Source organism: Fringilla coelebs (genome assembly GCF_963513975.1).
Source record: "Fringilla coelebs genome assembly, chromosome: 2".
In the NCBI taxonomy this organism is placed as follows: Eukaryota; Metazoa; Chordata; class Aves; order Passeriformes; family Fringillidae; genus Fringilla; species Fringilla coelebs.
Window position 1 is genome coordinate 33,631,333 of NC_140029.1, and position 19,686 is coordinate 33,651,018.

Consider the following 19,686-nt stretch of genomic DNA (forward strand, 5'->3'; position numbering starts at 1 on the left):
CATCCATTACCTGGGGAATGGCTCTTGAGCAGCTTCTCCATGTGTATAACATGATTGCATATTCCTGGCCTTCTTCTAGCATTTCATTCTGTAGGGAAGACACTCAATACAATTAGGAATTGTAACACAAAAGGATTATATCCATGTGTCTTCTGTCATTCCAAGCCCTTGTCCGAATGAACCTATTTCTCTTATCAGAATGTTATCAGAATGTGTAGGTACAAACACACATGAATTGCATGCAGAATGATACATCATCCATTATTATCTCCCCAGATCAGACTGGTTTATGTGTTGTTCTTTCTTCCCAAAACTAATGACACCGTGATCTATAAGTATAAATACAAATGCTGATCATGGGGTAGGGCAGGGTGATGGGATTTATTCTTCTTTTTAAATTCAGAGACCCCAGGTGGAATGTTCAAGGATGAAAGAGTCAGCACATGCAGAGCAACTTTTTACATGGCAAAGGAGAGGTACAACAAGATCCAAATAATCAAAACAGGTAAAGGAGTAACCATACAATTTAAAAAGTAGATTGATGCAAACATACATAATCTTCAGTAGCATGTAACCAGGTGCTTTATCTGCCCATTCCACCATTTGTAAACTGGCCTCTATAATTATAAGCCATATTACTCCTAATTTTCCAAGAATGCCATGAAAGAAGGGAACCTTTGAACAACCTTAGTTGCTCAAGAAGAAAGGCAATTTTAAAAAATTTTAAGAAATGTGTTTGAAAAAAAAAAAAAGCCACACATTTTTGCATCTTACCTCCCCCTGGAAGTAGGTAACCTGTTATCTGTGACCATAATTCTTGTAATGAACTGCAAGAAGACACATTCCTCTCCTCCTGTTCTATGCAATACAAAAGTGTGTATTGGAACATCTACTCACCATGCTAGAATGGACTGTAGCTTGCTCAATGTATCTTGCAATACCAGTGACAAATGCATTTCTGTCTTCAAAATTAGTGTTGAAGTTTGGCTGCAGAGAAAAGGAAAACATGGAATTAAATCTTCCATAGCAGCATTTCTCCTGTGAAGGAAAACTGAGGACCTGGCATTTTTCAGCCTGGAAAAGAGAAGGCTCTTGAAGACCTTATGGCTACGTGCAGGGGTCCTGCAAGAGGGCTGGAGAGTAACTTTGTACAGGGGCATGTAGTGACAGGACAAATGGGAAGGGATTCAAACTATGAGTAAGTTTAGATTAGGTATTAGCAAGAAATTATTGACTGTGAGGGTGGTGAGGCACTGGAACAGGTTGCTCAGAGAAGTTGTGGCTGACTCATCCTTGGAAGTTTTCAAGGCCAGGCTGGATAGGGCTTTGAGCGACCTGCTCTAGTGGAAAGTGTTCCTGTCCATGACAGAGGGGCTGGACTAGATGATCTTTAAAGTCCCTTCCAACCCAAACCATTCTATGGTTCTATGAAAAGAATTTTTATATATATTGCCAATATAAATACAATTCAGTTTTGGGCAAAACGTACTGTTTCTTAACAACACTGGGAAATGGAAAGACCTTTTCCTCTAATGAGAAAATACCTGGTAGAGAAGAGATGATGGTGGGGGCTCAATACATGGTTGCTGATCCGGCAATGGTAATTCTTCCAAGAGATCCACATTGGACAAGGCATCCTCCAGAGTCACTTGAGCAGTCATTTTGCACCTGGTTAGAAAATACATACATAAATGTAGATATGTAGATGTGTACCCCTAGATATGACCTTACATGTGTTACTATATACATGGTAAAAAAATGAGTAACATGAAGAGCAGGCAACTATTTATATTGTGGGAAATGGGAAGTTTCCCTTCAACCAAAACAGAAGGGAAACAGTCAAACAGAAACCCAGCTGACTTTCAAATACAAGTTTAAATAAAACTTTTCACACTAACATCCCTGTCCTTACTTTTAGGACTCGAGAAATGTTTCTCCTCCCCCACTGCTGGACACCAGAAATAGATCAAAAATAGAGGAAATGATGATTCTAAAGCTCAGTTTTGAGCCAATGTACTATCGAAACTTCATGCACTACAGCTTTTACAACCATATCATCTTCAGGCTGTCAAAAGGTGCCAGCACTTTCCAGTGTTTCATGTCCTAGGACAGCCAGATCTGCTTTGGGTAGCTGATGAGAGACCCTTCAGGGCCATGGCAATCTCCATAAACCTCTGACTGCTGCTGCTGCTGCTGCCTGGGGTTCTGAACCAAGAAGGGCAATGGGAAGAAATCTGGGCCATCTGTGACCAATAATCAAGCACTGGAACAGGTTGCCCAGAGAAGCTGCAGAGTCTCCTTCACTGGAACTTTTCGAGAACTGCCTGGCTGCAATCCTGTGCCATGTGCTGCAGGATGACTCTGCTTCAGCAGGGAGGCTGGACCAGGTGAGCCACGGTAGTCCTTTCCAACCTTACCCATTCTGTGATGTTGTGAAAATTCACAAAGAAAACGTGGAGTGGAACAACTCAGTCATCTGTTTTTGTATAATGATCTATTCATTCTCCTCAGTGGAGTGAAAAAAAAATTGATTTTTAAGGTAATATCTCTAATCAGGATGTCTCATTTTTTTGCAAGTTATTTCCCCCCATTTACTAGAGAAAAACCATACACCTATGGTGCAAGGAGCAGCTGAGCACTGCCCTCAGCTCTAACCAGGAGGAAAGGGACACTTAGCACCCACATCCCAGAGGAACAGGACCCTGCCTGGCATGTGACATCCTGTGGACATGTTCCATCCCCACATATATGGAGGGTACAAGCAGATCCCAATGCAGCTTTGACAAAAACTCACTTTAAGACAGCTGGTATAGGCTGGTGATCCCAGCACTCACTGCACTTTTATTGGCCTGGCAGAAACACCTCCTCACTTTCTCTTGCCTAATTATAGATTCCTGCAGAAAGAACCACAGAAACAGCAGCTTTACCTCCAAGGAAGGGCTCAGCTGACAAAAAACCAGAACCAACACCCAAACCCAAGCAGAGAAAGCAACCAGGAGTGACTACCAGTCTATCTCCAGAGACCAACCCTGTGTACCAAGCCATTGCTGCAAAGCTAATGTACCACATATGGAGGAGCTTGGCAACAACTTTGTAAACAACAACCAACAGAAAGATTCATAGGTCTGTTTCTTCTTGAATGCACAGCCCAAACCTTGCTCCCAGCCTGAGTATATCAGTTTTTGTTAAAATAAATAAATAAACTAGTCCTCATATTGTGCAATTTGTGATATTTGCCAAAAAAGGGATGAAGGACTGGACTGACAGGAGTGCTAGCTGGCAAACCTGTGCCAGGATGTTTGCCCAACACCTGCCTACACCCAGATCAAGCTCCAAAACAAGAACCACATGCATTCTCAAATAAGACACTGGCAAAGAACATGGTGTCCTTCCTTCAATAAATCAACACATGCCAAAAAACTTCCATGGCTGGGCAAAAAGTCCTGTGGGCAGTCAGACTGAACAGTTTTACCCTAGAGGAAACTGAGCTGCCAAGAAGTCAGAACATCTACAAATGAGTCTATATCTATAGGCACTTTATAGAAAAGTCGTGAGTATCTATAAATCCTTTAGCTAAAAAAGAAAATAGATTAACTGACAGGCTCCTTCCTACTTGACACTTCTCTTCCTCTTAGCCTCCCTGTCAAAGTAGAAATGCCCAATGTGCAGCTGCTCTGGGATGTGCTGGGGGTGGGATCAATGGGCCCACAGCCCTCTCCCACACTTTGGCCAATGGCCACAAAGCACTGGCTCCAAGAAAGCACTACAAAACTTGCTCTAAAACCCATAGTGAAGAATGCCAGCCATTCTACACCAAAACTACTGCAACTGTCTGTGTAAAGGGGAGGTGTCACTGCATGCAAGGTAAGTATCCTCACCCTCTCCCCAGTCCACACATCTTCTTTCTCCTCCTAAAACATGGTCCATCCATGCCTTGGGCCCCTGCTGTTGAACAGAGCCAGGTATTCACAAATTCCAGGCTCATGACTTGTACTTCCTCAGCACTACAAGGGAATATTCTGAAGATGTGGCCCATACATCCCAGTTCTGAAAACACACCTGCATGCTTTTGGCTTCAATATTTACAGCTGCACAGGACTATTCCTCCAGCATCAGCTATGTTCAGACTATAAGACATTAGACTATCTGTGGATTTGTTTTTAATACTTAGAAAATAATTTAAAAATAGAACCCAAAATCCCAGCTGATTTACACTGCCATCTATTTCATAGCACGGGTCTGGGAAACCCTCACTAACAGGCCAGGGGCACAAGTAAGAAACAAAAGCTTCCTACTGCCCTCTGGGTTGTGAAAAGAAATACAGGAAGGAACATTTTTTAAAATCCTTCAGCATGATTTCCCAAAGCTCAGCATTTTTCAAAGCAGGAGAACAAAAGCCATTGAGCACAGACAGTTGTAAATGTCCTCTGAGGTTGCTCACTGACAGCTCTGCTTTGAGATTTTGCCAAAGGTATCCACAGGCCTGGCATTTCATTGGCCAAGTTCAATGTCCCTGCTCCCCAGCCTTTGCACTCCAGTATCTAGCAAGACATGAAAGAGGAAGCAGCTCCTTCCTGCTCAGCTTTGACACATTTGCAAACGTTGCAAGAGTGTGATTCACATTTCCCCTCTGACCCCAGAAGAGAGCAGAGGAGTTTTGACAACAGCAACAGCAGGGCGACAGCTGGAACTGGCTCAGGGGTTTTCTCTCCTTCTTTATCTTTGTTGATAAACAAGCTCCAAAAGACAACAGCTGTTTCTCGTGTACAGTGATGAGGGGCTGGCAAAACCAGATTTGTTTTTCCCCTAAGCTTGAAAAAATTAATTTAAGAAAAGCTAAAATTCCCAAGACACAAAATTGGATAGCTCTGCTTCCTTAACAGTCATGAGTTTTTAACAGATGAAGTTACTGGGCAGGAGAGCTAATATTTTAACAGATTCCTTTATGGCAGAGAACATCAGAAACTTTAAAGACCTACTTAAAAACAAAAGTTTGATTAGGAGTTTACATAAATGAGAACAGACTAAAATGCTATAGTCATACTCATCATCATAATTACATGAGGACATTTACCCAAAGTGAGATTTTTGTCATACTAAATTCCTACAAAGCTGTGTTTTCAGTTCTGTACCCTCATGAAATTCCCCAGGACAGCTTTTCTCAGGCAGAAGACATGTAAGCATTACTTCTGAAATAACAATTTTCTTTTTGGTATCTTTGGATTATGACCCATTCTTAAAAGACTAAAATAAAAATGCATGAACAAGGGCATGTTTTCCTGGTTGTACACAACCTAATTAGTGAACATTCAACATTCATGGTCTGACATTCTCCCTTGAGGAGAGAGAATCACATACACCAGCAAGCAGTTTTGCCAAGTGTTGGTGTTTGATGAGCACACACAGCTTTCTAAGCAGGGAAGAGCAATGCCTGTGCCGATTCTCAATTCCTTTTTCTGGATTTCGAAGCAAGAAAATCCCTGTCTGAAAAGAACTTCAGCCTCACAGTACGAAGTCCCACCGTGTCCAAGGGTCAAGAGATATCAGTCCCAGGGTTTGGGGCTTTTTTAGTATGTTAGTGAAAGGCCACAGAGTAGCTTAAACTAGGATATCCTCTTTTTCTTCTTTTCTGAAGGAGATGAGCACCACATGGGTCTGACCTGCTCAGAACAGCTTGTGCTGTGGAGAAGTGCACTGAGCTGTCTCTCACATTTGGTCCATGTGAAAAATCAAGCCAAAAAAACAAAGCTCCTCTAGCATTGTTTCCATTTTGATTTAACTTCAGAACAGATGATTATTGAAAATACTCACAAAAAGAGTTGGCAACCTGTTTTAAATGTCATAATTTTGCACCATTGCTCTCAGCCCTGCAACTGCATGTAAGCAGTGCCCTGCTAACACCATTTATTTGATATCTAGAGGAGATGATTGTCAGTCCTAGTAGAGATACCATTTCCACATCTCCATTCTTACAGAATAATGTCCAAGTCCTTGCATAAGGTCTGTATTCTTAACTCCAAGCATATCAGAAAACAGCCAGCATGCATCTCTCAGTCATGCTCTTTTGGGCCTCCTGAAGCTTCAGATTATTTGTAAGAACATGTGAACAGGAGCAAATTGTGGGGGGAAATGTTTTGGACAAAAAAAAAGAATGGAAAACTGACCAGAAGAAATAATAAGAACAACAGGAGATAAGGACTGAGAAAGCAGCTAATAGAGCATTAATTTCAGAATCACTGTGAGAGAAAGGATTGCTGTAACTATTCTGTTCTCAAACTTAGGGGTAAAAAAAATCCCCCAAATACTAGAGGGTTAAGAACAAGCTTTTAAGCTTTCTTTCAGTGATGAAGCTTTTAAGTTTTCTTTCAGTGATGAGAGTTAAGCAGAACACAGCCTATTAATAGCTGAAACAGGAAAAAATATGCTTGATGATACAAGACAGTTCTTATACATGTTCAGTAGGAGTGCAGAGAATCCAACAAATATAACTTGTAGTTATATAAATGTGGGTAAGGCAAATGAACTTAGATAACTGTACCCTTATTGAGATCTTATAAGTGTAGAAATTACCACACAGTTCCTCTTTAGCCTATGGCAAAGACTTCCCAGAAATGTCCTCTAATGGTCTTATGAATTTATCCAGCTGAGTTTCAAAAAGACGTCGATTCCCAACAGAAAAGTTCTACCCCAAATAACTGGGTTTGATGATATCTACTTACTGGTGAAAAATAAAGCCCTTCACCACAAAAGCTATCAGATGCAATGGCTGTGTTGGACAAGACAGGGAGATGATGAGGTTGGTATCAAGCTACCACAAAACATTTCAAAGAACCCAAAAGCTATATTGAGTATCTTGAAAATACACACGGAAAGAATGGAAAGTCCTTGGAGAATACAGGTACATATGCTATTTAAATTACTTGCAAACTGCCATTATCACCTGCACTAAGATTGTCAAGTGAACATTCCCACAGAAAACAGTATAATTCAGTCAATTAATAGTAGTTAGTATAGTTAGTATAATTTGTATAAATAGGATAATTAATAGCTATAAAAATAAAGGTAGAAAATATCAGGCTACAGTGAAAGCCAACTTCAGAAGATTTAGACACAGCAAGCAGAGGCATTTACTTTATGACAATTCTTGCTTTACTTGGTGGAAGTTGGAGTTACAATGTCAAACGTCCCTGAAAGAAACAAAAATAATTAAAATATAAATCCCACAGCTGACTGGCACTTTTTTCCTTTGCATCACTCACTCAAAGGTTTGACACCCTGAGGGCATCTAAGCACCCTCACTTTGAAATCTCTAAGTATTTATCCTCACACAACCATCAGAGCAGTAAGACAGCAGGCTTCCCACTTGAAGCACGGTGGATTGCAGCAGGTAACAATCTGGAAATGAATTTCCAGGTGTTTTTTGCTGTTAGCTCCTTACAGTACCTCTCCTGGTATATTGCTGCATACTGGAAAGATCAGACAGCGGACACAACTGTGTCTATTGCAATTCTTGCTTTACTTTATGGAAGTTGGAGTTACAATGTTAAACTTCCCTGAAATAAACAAAAATAATTAAAATCTAAATCCCACAGCTGACTGGCACTTTTTTTCTGCAGTGACAGCAGAGCAAGCCTCTCCAGAAGTCCTGTACTGTTCAGAGCAGCCCAATTACTGCTACTGTCTCTTTTGACAGACCCTCTCCCTCCTTGCCCCAAAGGACACATGCATCCCAGCAGCTCTGACAGCACCTGGCCAGGCACTTGGGAAAAGCTGAATGTGCAAAGATTTGAGTCACTGCTGAATCTCAGGGTGAGAAGAGTCAGAGGAATATCAGCATTGATCTTATCTCACCATTCTTGGTACCATGTTACACACTATACCAGCATCTTAAATATACCTCTGGATGAAAAAAGAAAAAAAAAAGCTATTTGCCACATCTTTTAACTTTATTTAACCAAAAGCTCACAAAAAACTGAGTTTAAATGTATCATGCATCCATTCAAAATGCAGATATTTACACTTCAAACAGCCTGAAGCAGTCCAGGAAAAACACATCCTATAGTCATTAAACTGCAGGGCAAGTTCCCAGCCCTGGAGAGGAGAGTCTGGGGCCCCTGGTCACAAAGGGTTGGGTCAGCAGCTCTGGGCTGCAGCTGGCAGCCAGGGGCCTCACACCACGCTCTGAGCTGGGATCAGCAAAGCCTGACCCACTCAAGCACAGTTTGCCTCTCTTTCCCCATGGCAGGAGAAGTTACCACAGAATATTCAGAGGTCTGAGTGGGACAAGCAAATGTGCTCAGCACACCCCACCTTCAGCTGCACCCAGCACAGTGTGAGCCCTGGGCACCAGCACACGTCCAGCAGCAATAAAGCACATGTAAATATCAGCTGGAGAATGCAGCCCAAGGAAGCAGAGGTGTTTTGGGACATCCAGGGAATTGGTTTTGATTACAGCATTCTCTACGTAACCCAAAAAGCTCTCCAAGACTGGAATTTAAAGAGGCAAAAAAATTATTTCATATTAAAAATATGGAGAGGCATCACACCAGAGTGAGTTAATTAAGGTGGAGTTTCAATGACAAAAAAATTGGACTGCAGAAATTTTTGAATATTTTCTGACTTTGCAGATGAAAACAGTGTTTCATTTGACTGAAAAATTATGCTAGGAGGGGATGCCCCATGCCTTTTTGCAGTCCACTGGACACACTTTGGTTTTGAACAGATGCATTTGATCTCCAAGTGCTTGTACATGTTCCCAGGCTCAAAATAAGACAAAGAGGAAGTTTGTCTACACTTTAAACAGCAACCTCCTTTGACACTGTGTCTCTTCTTTCCCAAGTCTGCAAAAGCAGAATCTTTGAATCTTAAATTAAAATATAGTATCGTGGATACTGATGATTAAAATTGCTGTGTAATCCATTAGTTGAAATATGTATCCACATGAGTGGTTTTGCCTAAAATTAATTATTATATATTATTATAAATATTAATAACTACATGCCTTTTGCATAGATAAATCAAAGTTTACCCTACTTAAAAGGACAGAATTCTGTGATGAAAATCAGGAAAATTTTACATACTGCAGTTAAAAAGGAAGAAGAGGAGCATATTATTTACAAAAAAAAAACAAAAAAAAAAAAAACCACACCCAAAAAAAAAAAAAAAAAAACCCACAAAAAAAAAAGGCAAAGATATTCCACAGTCCACACACTGAGGGAAAGAAATTCAAAGGCAAGTATATTTAAAAAGATGATTGAGTGGCCTGCTGAACTGGGGTCTTCAGGATCAATCACAGTAAACTCCATGGCAACTACTGTCAACATTCCCACAAGAATAGAATAGGTTTGCTTAGCAGCAAAAGTTAAGTTTTATCCCTACAGCAACACGACATTTTCAGGGTTTTTTTATCCCATTGTGTCATTTTTCTATGCTACTGGATTTGAGAAAATCAATTAAATATTTTTTATATTACAAAAATGTGATTAAATATTCAGTGTAATGTTCCTACTCAATTAAAACCATGAGATTCCAATCACAAAGGGCCCTTGTAATAGAAAGAGAACAAAAGGAATGGATTTCCTCTTCCAAGAACAGCACAGCAATTACAAAAATATTCATTTTTATTTCAAACCTCCAAGATCTCTCTCAAAAACTCCCTTTTAGTTCTATTTTAATTAAATTTTGAACACCTCAGCCATTCAACTGCTTACCTATCAATTCAGATTGACAAGATAACATTTTAACACCCTGATAGCCAAAGCACTTCAGAGAACAGCAACACGATGGATTTTCTCTGTTAGAATGCTCTTTTTCTGTGCTCTGGACAGGACAATCTGCCTTTTTGCCATGCAGATCAGCCTAAGATGTTCCTTTTGGGACTGGAGCTCCTTTCTGTTCCTAAGCAACAGATTTGCATAAGCTGAAGGAGCAAAGAAAAATGCTTTTCACATCATTTACTGGCCTGCCTGATTAAAATAAAAGACAGAAGAAAGCAAACAGCAGCTGACAGTCCTTTGTGCAACAGATTTGACATACTGTTAAGCTTTCAAAAATACATCTGCAAATGGAATTTAAAGAAAGGCTTAATATGTGAAAAAGAGAAAAAAATTCCAGCACTGTATTACCCCATCCAAACATCATAGCAAGTCCCAGAAGGTCATATAATAGAAATGATTAATTTACTGTTAGACTCGTACAGGGTGATGTGGCTCACAATAACTGCAGGCTTCCAAAAGCAGGCACAGACTGGGGGAAGAACATGAGCTTAATAGCATGGGAGGAATTATTTTATTTTATTTTTTTTTAGAAAATCTCAGCTTCCTAAATTAAAAGCTCTTTGTGTTCAGTCACAGGTGAATTTTTCATGCAATCCACACTGCTACCTGTCCAGCTTCTGTCCCCTGCAGGGAAACACCCCAGCAAGCAATCCCCATCCCTGCCATCTCTTTATACAAGCAATGGCTGTGCTATGATTGTGCAAGCAAGGTTCAAGTGCTCAGTGATACGCCAGTCTTATCACCTGGAAAACTCAATTCTGGGCAGTATCAGTAAGCAACAGCAGCACCATTAATGCAACATAAAAGCCACACTTCAGTGAGTCAGTACTGTTCCTCCCACAGGATAACCAAGGTCAGAAGGACAGCACTGCTAAGGATGCTGTCATGGAGCTGAAATGGCTTGCTGACACACTGACCACCAGGACTTGGAGAACAATTAGTTATGCTTGTCAAGTAACTTCCCTTTCAATATCCTGGATGAATTCAAGCACTTTCCAATAAAAGGAAGGTCTGGCACTCTACTATCATCACAGCAGATTAGGAATGGGGGAGTCTTGAGCTCTTTGAAGGAAGCCTAGATCAAGACTGGTGAGTGATGGCAGTCCAGAATGCCTTTCCTGAAGCCTGCTACCATGTGTATGTCTACTAACGACTCCTTTTACAGCATCAGTAAGAAAACTCTCCCACAACTAGAGAACACAGTGCAACCTCAGCACTCCTGTACCATAGCACCTGGCTGGAGTCACTATATTTTTGCTAGTAAGGCAGCAGAAGAGTGAATTTATCTTTTCCTGCTGTGTTAGCAGCCAGCAGGAGCACATGGATGAGCACATACTAATTCTACAGCAGCAGCATCTGCAGTGGATGATGATGAAGCAGCAAGCAACAACCAGGTATTTCAAAGGGCAACCTGGCCAGTACCATGCATCTGCAGCATCATTCCACATCTTGAAGCTTTAGAAGAGAGATACAACTTCCTGATGTTAAAATACAGGGTGAAATGCTATCCCTCTGTAGGAAGCTCAAGTGGAGGATGCACACACTTCAAAAATGAAAAATTAATTTGTTCATTCCACTTATTTTAATTTGAGAATCCATTGTGATGGCATGGGAGAAGCCTAAGCCTCTAAAATTTCCTCCAAAAGTATCCCACTTAGATGAAAAAGGAGGGAAAGCCTATCTCTGAAGTTTGTCCTGCAGCATGCAAACTCCCCTCTGCAATGGCACTTGTGCTACAAGAATTCACAGAGGTGTTTTGTTTGGTATGCTTTATCTGTGAACCTAAGTCTGAAGCCCAAGATAAGTCACAAATGTAAAATAAAAAAAATCTGCTGTTGATGGGGCTAGATGACTGAGAGAGCTTGTGCTGGTTCACTAATTAATTCTCACAGAACTGAGTTCGTTCTGAGTGAACTAACTAATGTACAGAATTAACCCCCTTCTGCAATATTTGGCCTCTCTTCAGACTGCAGTGAAGCTAGAGATTTAAGCAGTGCTTCATTCTAGGTTAGGTGTGCTGAGATCTGCCTTGCTACACTTACTTGCCTTACCCTATTAATATTCTCTGGTATTACACCTTTGAATTGCACCATTTCACCTTCCTGACCAACCCCCTCACCTTCTCTTTTTTTATTCTTTTCCTCTCACCCAGTTCACCCCTACACACCTCTTTTTAATCCTCTCTTTGCTGCCATTTTTACATTCTGCTGATGCTGCTCTCTCCTGCAGCTGTTCTCCACAAGCATTTCTTCTGTACTTGTCCCTAATCCTGCTGCTGCATGGGTGGTAGGAAGCAATGCTGCACAGCAGTGCTTTGGACCAGACTGAAGTTTAGCACTGAAGCACAGCACTTACAGCATGTGAAAACTACAACTACAGTTGTGAAAAGCTCTCACTTCTTAGCAAACATAACACTCCTACTGTGAACATTCTGCAAAGAATGGGAAAGGGAGCAGCAAAAGCAATACCCCCCCCCCCACCCCCCACCAAGAAAGGAAAAAGGAAAGCAAGTTCACATGGGATGAGCCTGGCATGGCTCAGGATGAAGTCTTCCCTCACAGACTGCTCACACCTGCTCAGCATGGTTTCTTGGCTGCCCTTTGTGTCTGATGTATACAGAGTGCTGGTACTGTAATCAAAAAGGGCACACCTGTGTACGTGGGCTGAGAGGAGCTGGGGACGGAGGAACCGAGCACCCGAGCGGATGGAGGACTGTCATGTTACAGGTAAAAGAGATGAGCCTCAAAGATGGACAGATAGACAAGAGTCTGGCAGCTTCAGGTTTCCCTCTATGCAACCACACAACCCCTCAGCCTTAGACAAACTGTTTATTTGGACTCATAGAATGACTTTGGCTGAAAGGGACCATAAAGACCACACAGTTCATCCCCCCTGCCATCAGCAGGAACACCTTCCACTGGACCAGGTTGCTCAAGGCCTCATCCAACCTGGCCTTGAACACTTCCAGGGATGGGGCACCCACAGCCTCTCTGGGCAACCTGTTCCAGTGCCTCACCACCCTCACAGTCAGGAATTTCTTCTGTACCTTTTAGCTAAATTTCATCTCTTTCAGTTTAAACCCATTACTCCTTGTCCTATCACTACAGTTCCTGACAAAGCATGTGAGTTCTGCACTTTCATTTCACAAGAATGGAGAGAAATAAAGAAAAGCAACATTGTTTTCTCAGGGGAGGGGAGGACAGCACTCTCTTCCTTAGCCCAGTAACACAGATGGCTGCTCCAGGGTCAGTCTTACGTCTCCTCAGGGGAGTCTGCTTGGCAACACCCCTGCCTGTGGGAAGGACACCCACCCCACCACTGCTGGGGGCAGTGTCCAGGCAGGGGCAGCCCCTGAGGTTCCACAGTGCCTCTGCCTTTTGCATCTAGCTCCATCTTACAGCGTATGTCCCCCAGTGACATGACAGGCATTCATTACATCCAGTGGGCTTTTTCAAAGCAAGCCTGCAGCTGAAGCTCTGGCTTCAGCATTGCCTTATTTTGAGTTTAAAAATTGAACAAAGGCTTCAATAAAAGTTACTCTAAAAGACAGGCTGTCTGCTGTCATTCCCACTCCTTCTCTATACCTGTAGGTACTTGGTAAGTCAGCAATACAGCACTCTCAGTTAAAAAAAATTTCACAGCTTCATCTGAAAAGTAAGTTGGAAGGTATTTTAGGCAAATTTGTACTATCCATGCTTAAAAGTAGCTTTTTATTTATTATCTAAATCAGTACAATAATAATATACAATCTTGCAAAATTACAGTATTTAAAAAGAAAACAAAATCTAAAAAAAAAAAACCAACAGGCTTCAGAAGCTGTTAAAAAAATCTACCATTGTGTGCATTTCTGTGAGGAGAGAGTGAATCAGACAAGAAGTAAATAATGGTTTAATAGTTCTCTTAAAAAAACTAAGGAAATAGTACAGGACAGAGTAGAAGAGAAAATAAAATATTTTTTCCTCAGAAAGACCTCATCATTTGTAGTATTTTATACAAGAAAATACACAATTTCAGTGAAAATTCATCCAGAGCATTACTTTAGCTATCACCTGACAAGCATTCACATCAATCTTCAGCCATGTGTCTTGACTGAACTTCCCTTTGCCTGAACTTCCCACTCAGAATCTATAATTCAGTGTACTCTCCTTATTGATTTTATATCACTGAAACCACTTAAAATAATTAGAGTTATCCTGAAAGAAGGCTATAAATAGATTCAGGTCAACAGCATTTTTATTTCTGCCAACAAATTGTCCACGTCCCTGTCAGAATTAAAGTATTTTAAACTGAAGTACAGCACTAACATATTTTTATCTAAACCCTGGAAACAAATCTGTTGTATAGGTGTAGAGTATAAAGCAAGCATCTCCAAAAGCACCTTGTGTCATTTGCACAGCTGGAATCACTTCTCAGCATGTCAACTCTTGAGACTCATGTTCTAACACAAAATCACAATACTGGTATTCGTTTCTAAAACCAAAAGAACCATTTAATTTTTTTCTTTTACTTTAGAATAAAGTAATTTGTAAGAATATTACTGAGAGTCAACCCTGCTAATCATTTGCAGAGTGTCATTTAGTAAGCATAAGTCTACACACTGACTGAATTCTTAAGATGCCTTTCAGTGGAGGGAGAGGAGGGGGGGATGGCATTTTTTTCCACCAAATGAGCAATTAGTGGCTTAAAAAAGTTTGTTTGTCACTCTATTACCTCCTGACCAACAGTGACGAAAAAGAGACCTGCAAAAACCAGCCATGTGAAAGGCTTGCTGAGAGACAGACTGTTAAACTGAGAAAATCTCACAGTATATGGCTCAAACAAAGAGAAATCCTACAAGTCACCCCACAAATAACCACTTTGTAAGCTGGGAGCACTCACAAAACCAGGAAAAGGAGGGCATCACAGCCTGCTGCCCTGGCATTTACCTCTGATGAAAGCAAGAACAGAAGTGCCAATTCCATATGTGTTACCTGACTACTTGAATAAGAAAAGCTTTATTAAAGCTAACAGGTAGAACATCCACTCTTGTGGAGGACACTCACTTTAAACTCTGCCTAGGCTAGAGCACCTGTGCTGGCAACACACACGGAGAACCACAGGACAACCACTCAGCCAAAGAACTACCATGTTCACTTTTACTTCTCTGTAGTCATTGAGAAGAGTACAGCAGGGAGCTCACAGCTGGCTAAGAGGGCTGCAAATCTACAGCAGACCAAGCTGGCTAAGTCCCACCAGAGGGTGCCTGGCAGGCAGCTAGTTTAGAATGAAGGGATTCCCACCCTGAGGGTCCTCCTGAGCTCACCATCAGACTGATGCCCTGCTGGGGGGCCTTCCAGCAGGAGCAGAGGTCTGGCAGAATGAAACACCTACAGAAAATGCGGGGAAGGGACACAGCAGCAGGACACAAGTGCTGCTCCTCAGGAGCAGGGACCACCACCATCTCCCATCTGGGAAGGTTTGGAAAGATGGGCTCCCTCTCCAACACCCTGAGCCAGCTCTGTGCTCAACTTGGCTGCCCACAACCTTAAATCACCTCTCCCACAATGGTCTTTCTGCAGAAAGGCTACACAGCTAAAAATTCACTTGATATCTGCTGATGCTCAGACTGAGGGAAAGGGGGTTTCTTCTGAGATGGCAAATGCCTGATGATTATTTGTGCCATACCAACCTTTACCACAACCCTACTTTTTACAGTTTAAGTCCAAGATAGCCACTTTTCCCCCAAAACACTGAACACAAATCCTGCAAATACAGGATTTTCTTCACAAACATTTGTGAGTGCACATATATTTACAGACATAACAGGCATACGGTAAGCAGTACATACTAACACAGAGAAAAATCTTTCAAGCCTTATGAAGAAAACATGCTTCAGGATTTTTGCCAGTGTGTTCACAAGAGATAAGGAGCCACCCAAAATATTTTACAACATTTTTAGTGCCAAGAGATAGAAAGATTAACTGCAGTTTTGCAACCTCTGTCTTCTTCTAGCAAGTCTCATCAATGCATCATACATTATTTTTACCACCAGAAAGGCAGTGATGTGGATTAATGGAATTACGTTTTCACAAAGCAAATCAATAGGCACTCTGTTATCAGTATTACACAGCAAAGTGTGCCCCTGAGCCCTACTAATGTCAGCTTCTAAGGGCAGACGTGCAGTAATGAAGAATCCTGAACTGACGAATGTAGCTTAAAATATAAAGCACCATTACCAAGCTCTTTGTGAGTTTTTGGAGGTGTACAGTCATATTTCACAATGTTGAAATGTCCTTCTTTCATTTTACTGTCTCAGTTCTGCATAAAAACCAGGAAAAGGATAGGTGGCTTTCATTTGTTGCATACAGAAATAACAATGTAGCCAAAAAGTAGCAAGATGACCTCAAGAGTAAAGTCTGCCAGAGGCCACTTGAAACAAGGTAGATTTTCTACAGATCAGAAATTTACAAATCTGTTACATTTACTCCTCCCTCTTTGCCTTCATCCCTGAGAACAGGTTCTCAGGGAAGTTCAGGACCGTTCAAATGAATCCCAATCCCACCTCGAACCACTTCACTGGCCACTCACGCCTGGGCTGTGCCAAGCTTCTGCAGCACCCCTAAGTAAACAAGCACTTACCTTGGTTCAAGTACAATTGCTCATTAAGTTGGGGCTTGCCAGAGTAGCTGAAGTTATTTTAAAATGCATAAACAGTGGAAATTCAGAAAGTCACACAGTCACTGTCCCGAGCAGTGAAGTCAATCGCACAGCTGACTTCCAGCTCAGCAGGGTAAAACTTGCTGCCCAGCATTCAAGTTTACTTTACTTGTTGGTATGGCAACAAGTAAACCAAGGAACCACTTGAAGAACTCGCCCAGAGAACACAGGGCAAAAACTGTAAAATGAAACCCACTTGACATGCACATATAGGCATGGAAATTACATTAAAATTAATTTTCTCTTGTATAGCATTGCAAGCAGTTCTAACAGCCTTCAGGCCAGAGGATGAATACGAGCTTTGTGGGGATTTTTTGTTCCATCTTTTTGTTCAAACCTTGCAGCTCAATTCCAACCACTCTGAATTTTCCCCCTCAAATTCAATATCTTGGAAATCTTCGAGAAACAAACTTTTAAATAAAAATCAGATGATTCTGACAAGAGGGTTACAGCAAGATTTTAAAACCTACCCTCGGGAACAAGCCACCTTCCAAGACAATTCTCTCCCAGAATGAATAACCAAAGCACTAACCAAAACTTAAGGAATGTATCAGACAAACATCTAACATGGAACACATAGCTAGAACAGACTTCTGGTAATTCCTTAATTATGCTACAAAGTCAGCATTATGGACCAAGAGAATCTCTTGATTTAAGCCCAGAGGACAATTTCCATCTAAGGCAAACTGCAGAAACAAGAATTTTGTTAATGAATACTTTGAATATTACAGGTGCATCACTAAAGCACTATGAGCTTTTTTAGAAGTCACACATTCAGAAGTTAAAAACTGAGAAGTTTGAATTGTTCGTGAAACAGTCCCTTTCTTATAACATTTATTTAAAAAAAAAATTTAAACAACTTAGACAATTTGGCTCCATTTAAGTTTGAATGTTGTGGTCTCTATTATGGGAGAAATTTTTAATTAGCAGAGCTGAGCATACCACTCCATTCAAACACCACTCCACTCTCAGCATCAGGACCCTCAAAAGAAACTGACAAACCCAAGACCTGTAAACAAAACAAAGTCTTTCAAGCAGGGATGTTGAGGGGTGGGAGTATTTGGGTGTTTTCCTAAGACTCAGAGAGGTTTCTTCTCAGAATACATAAACAAGCTGACAACCTGAAAACCAAAGTACTTTAGAGATATTCCATCAAGAACATAGTCCCTATTAAAAAAAAAATACATCTATGCTGCCACAAAGAAAGACTGCTGCACACTTTTAGAGGGCAAGCCAAGCAAGCTTTGATGATACTGGGGTTAAGCCTTCCCAATGCTGTACAGACTTCTTCTAAATTCCTCCTCCTCCCTCCTGGCAGCTACAGAGACAACTGGCTGCCTACACCAGCCAGACTTCACAGACCAGTTGCCTGGGAAAGCTTAAAGAGTTGTCTATATTAGAACAGGAGAAACTTCGTGTTTACAAAAGTTTTTTAAAAAAAGGTTTTTAGCGGTAAAAGTGGGACTTTAATGAAGTCAAGAATCAGAACTTAAGTAAGGAGCAGTAATGCTTTTTCTATCACATAGCTCAGACATTCTCTGAGCATAAAACAGTTTAAGTACAATTAATAAAAACATAATTCAGACATTGCCAAATTGCACTACAGTATTATTATAAATTCAATTTTGAAGAAAACACTACCACACAACACTGCATATGCACATGTTCAGTAAGCTTATTATAATAAAGTTATGCCAAATAAGTAACTGGAATGCAATAAGGACTGGAGTCCTCATTAGCCTAAGCTTTCCATTTCCCACAGTTTACAGAAAAGCCTGGTATGACCTTCTAATTAAGAAGAAATTCCTCCAGCTAGCTTTCCTCCTCCTTCAGTACACGTTCTCCAGCCAGCACTTCAGGCAGACTGGCTGCATCCCACAAAGACAACTTCCTCCCAACAGCCTTGCTGGCACAAACAACCATTTACATGTCTAAATGCTACTTCACCCTGCCATCAAACAGCACAGGAATAAAAATCAAGGCAATGAGAGCCTACTGAAAGGCAAAAAAATTAGCAGAGATGTTGATGAACTACAGGAATACTCAGAAAGATGAAATGCATGTCTGTCTTCACCTCTGCTCATTAGAGAGGAGGGGCGGAGTGGCAGACCATCCATCTGGGGATTTTCAAGCTTACAGTGCTGCTGCCATTACAGCATAGTTATTTTTACTGGCTAATTCTCAAGTTCCTCATGAGGAAGTTGTTCCACGTCCTTAGACTGACACTCCAGATCACCTCCTTCCTCTGAAGAGGGAGATGAACCTGCACAGAGCTTTTTACTTTTATTTCTTCCCCATCTAGCCCACTCCAAGACAGCCCAGGAGGCAGAACTCTGACCACTCGAGTGCTGCAGACACACGGGCCACGCACGAGAGCGAACAAGCTAAACCTTACCCCGAGGAACAAAAACCAAGAATGGCTTTTAGGTGCCCACCGCTGAGGGACCCAACCCGCCTGAGGCCACGGCCGCCTGCCCGTGGCTCCGCACGGCCCTTCCCGCCGCGCCCCGGGCACCGCCCGAGCAGCGGGACCCCCGCGGCACCTCCCAGCTCCGGGGAGCACCGGGTACCGAGGGGGGGACGAACCAACCCCAAGTAAGAGTACGGGGCTCACGGTTACCAGCGAGAGGGGCGCGGCGGGGTTGCGGAGCCGCCCGGCCCCGCAGATGAAGCGCCCGAATCCGGGGGAGGGGGCGAAGGCGCCCGGGCGGGCCCCGGGAAGCGCAGCTCACCCGCTCTCCGCCGGCTCCCGGGAGCGGCGCTGCCCGGCGGCGGGAGGAGCCCGTCCGTCTGTCCGGCCGCCCGGGGGCTCCGCTCGGCCCGGCCGCCGAGGGTCGCGTCGGCCCGGCGGCTCCGCTCCTGGGCCGCGCCTGGCAGGGAGTTTCCTGTCTGAGTCACTTCAGCCGGGAGTTGCGCAGGGAAACACCCTTCCTGCCGCTCCAGCTCCTCCTCCTCATCCCAAACCTGCCGCCCCTTCCCGCCCCCGGCAGGCTCCGGCCCGGCTCCTCCTCCTCCCGGGAGCCGGGAATAATCCGGGAGCTGCCGCAGGCGGCGGAGCTGCGTCCGGGACCGGCCCTTTCCTGTTAATGAAAGCCACTTTTTCTGTGCCCTGTACACGGGGCAATCTGCCTCTAGGAGCACAAATCGTGCCCACTCGTACAACCCCCGCACAGTGCCATCCAGTGCCCGCCCCAGCAGCACCGCAGAGAAAACC

The 19,686-nt window shown here is 42.5% G+C and overlaps 1 protein-coding gene across 2 annotated transcripts in view; it reads right to left on the reverse strand.

Annotated features, from left to right (window-relative positions):
- CYFIP1 (cytoplasmic FMR1 interacting protein 1) overlaps positions 1–19,350 on the reverse strand; it is a 76,565-nt gene extending 57,215 nt beyond the window's left edge. The window contains exons 1-4 of one of the 2 annotated variants that reach the window (XM_084201126.1): positions 19,205–19,350; positions 1,545–1,668; positions 898–987; positions 11–88 (exon numbers count right to left, since the gene is read on the reverse strand). In XM_084201126.1, the coding sequence (XP_084057252.1) occupies positions 11–88; positions 898–987; positions 1,545–1,661 (285 nt within the window). In that variant the 5' untranslated portion in view covers positions 1,662–1,668; positions 19,205–19,350. Of the gene's footprint in view, positions 1–10; positions 89–897; positions 988–1,544; positions 1,669–19,092 lie in introns of both variants that reach the window. The other variant, XM_084201125.1, reaches the window with a different exon arrangement.
- Between the last annotated feature and the right edge of the window lie 336 nt (positions 19,351–19,686).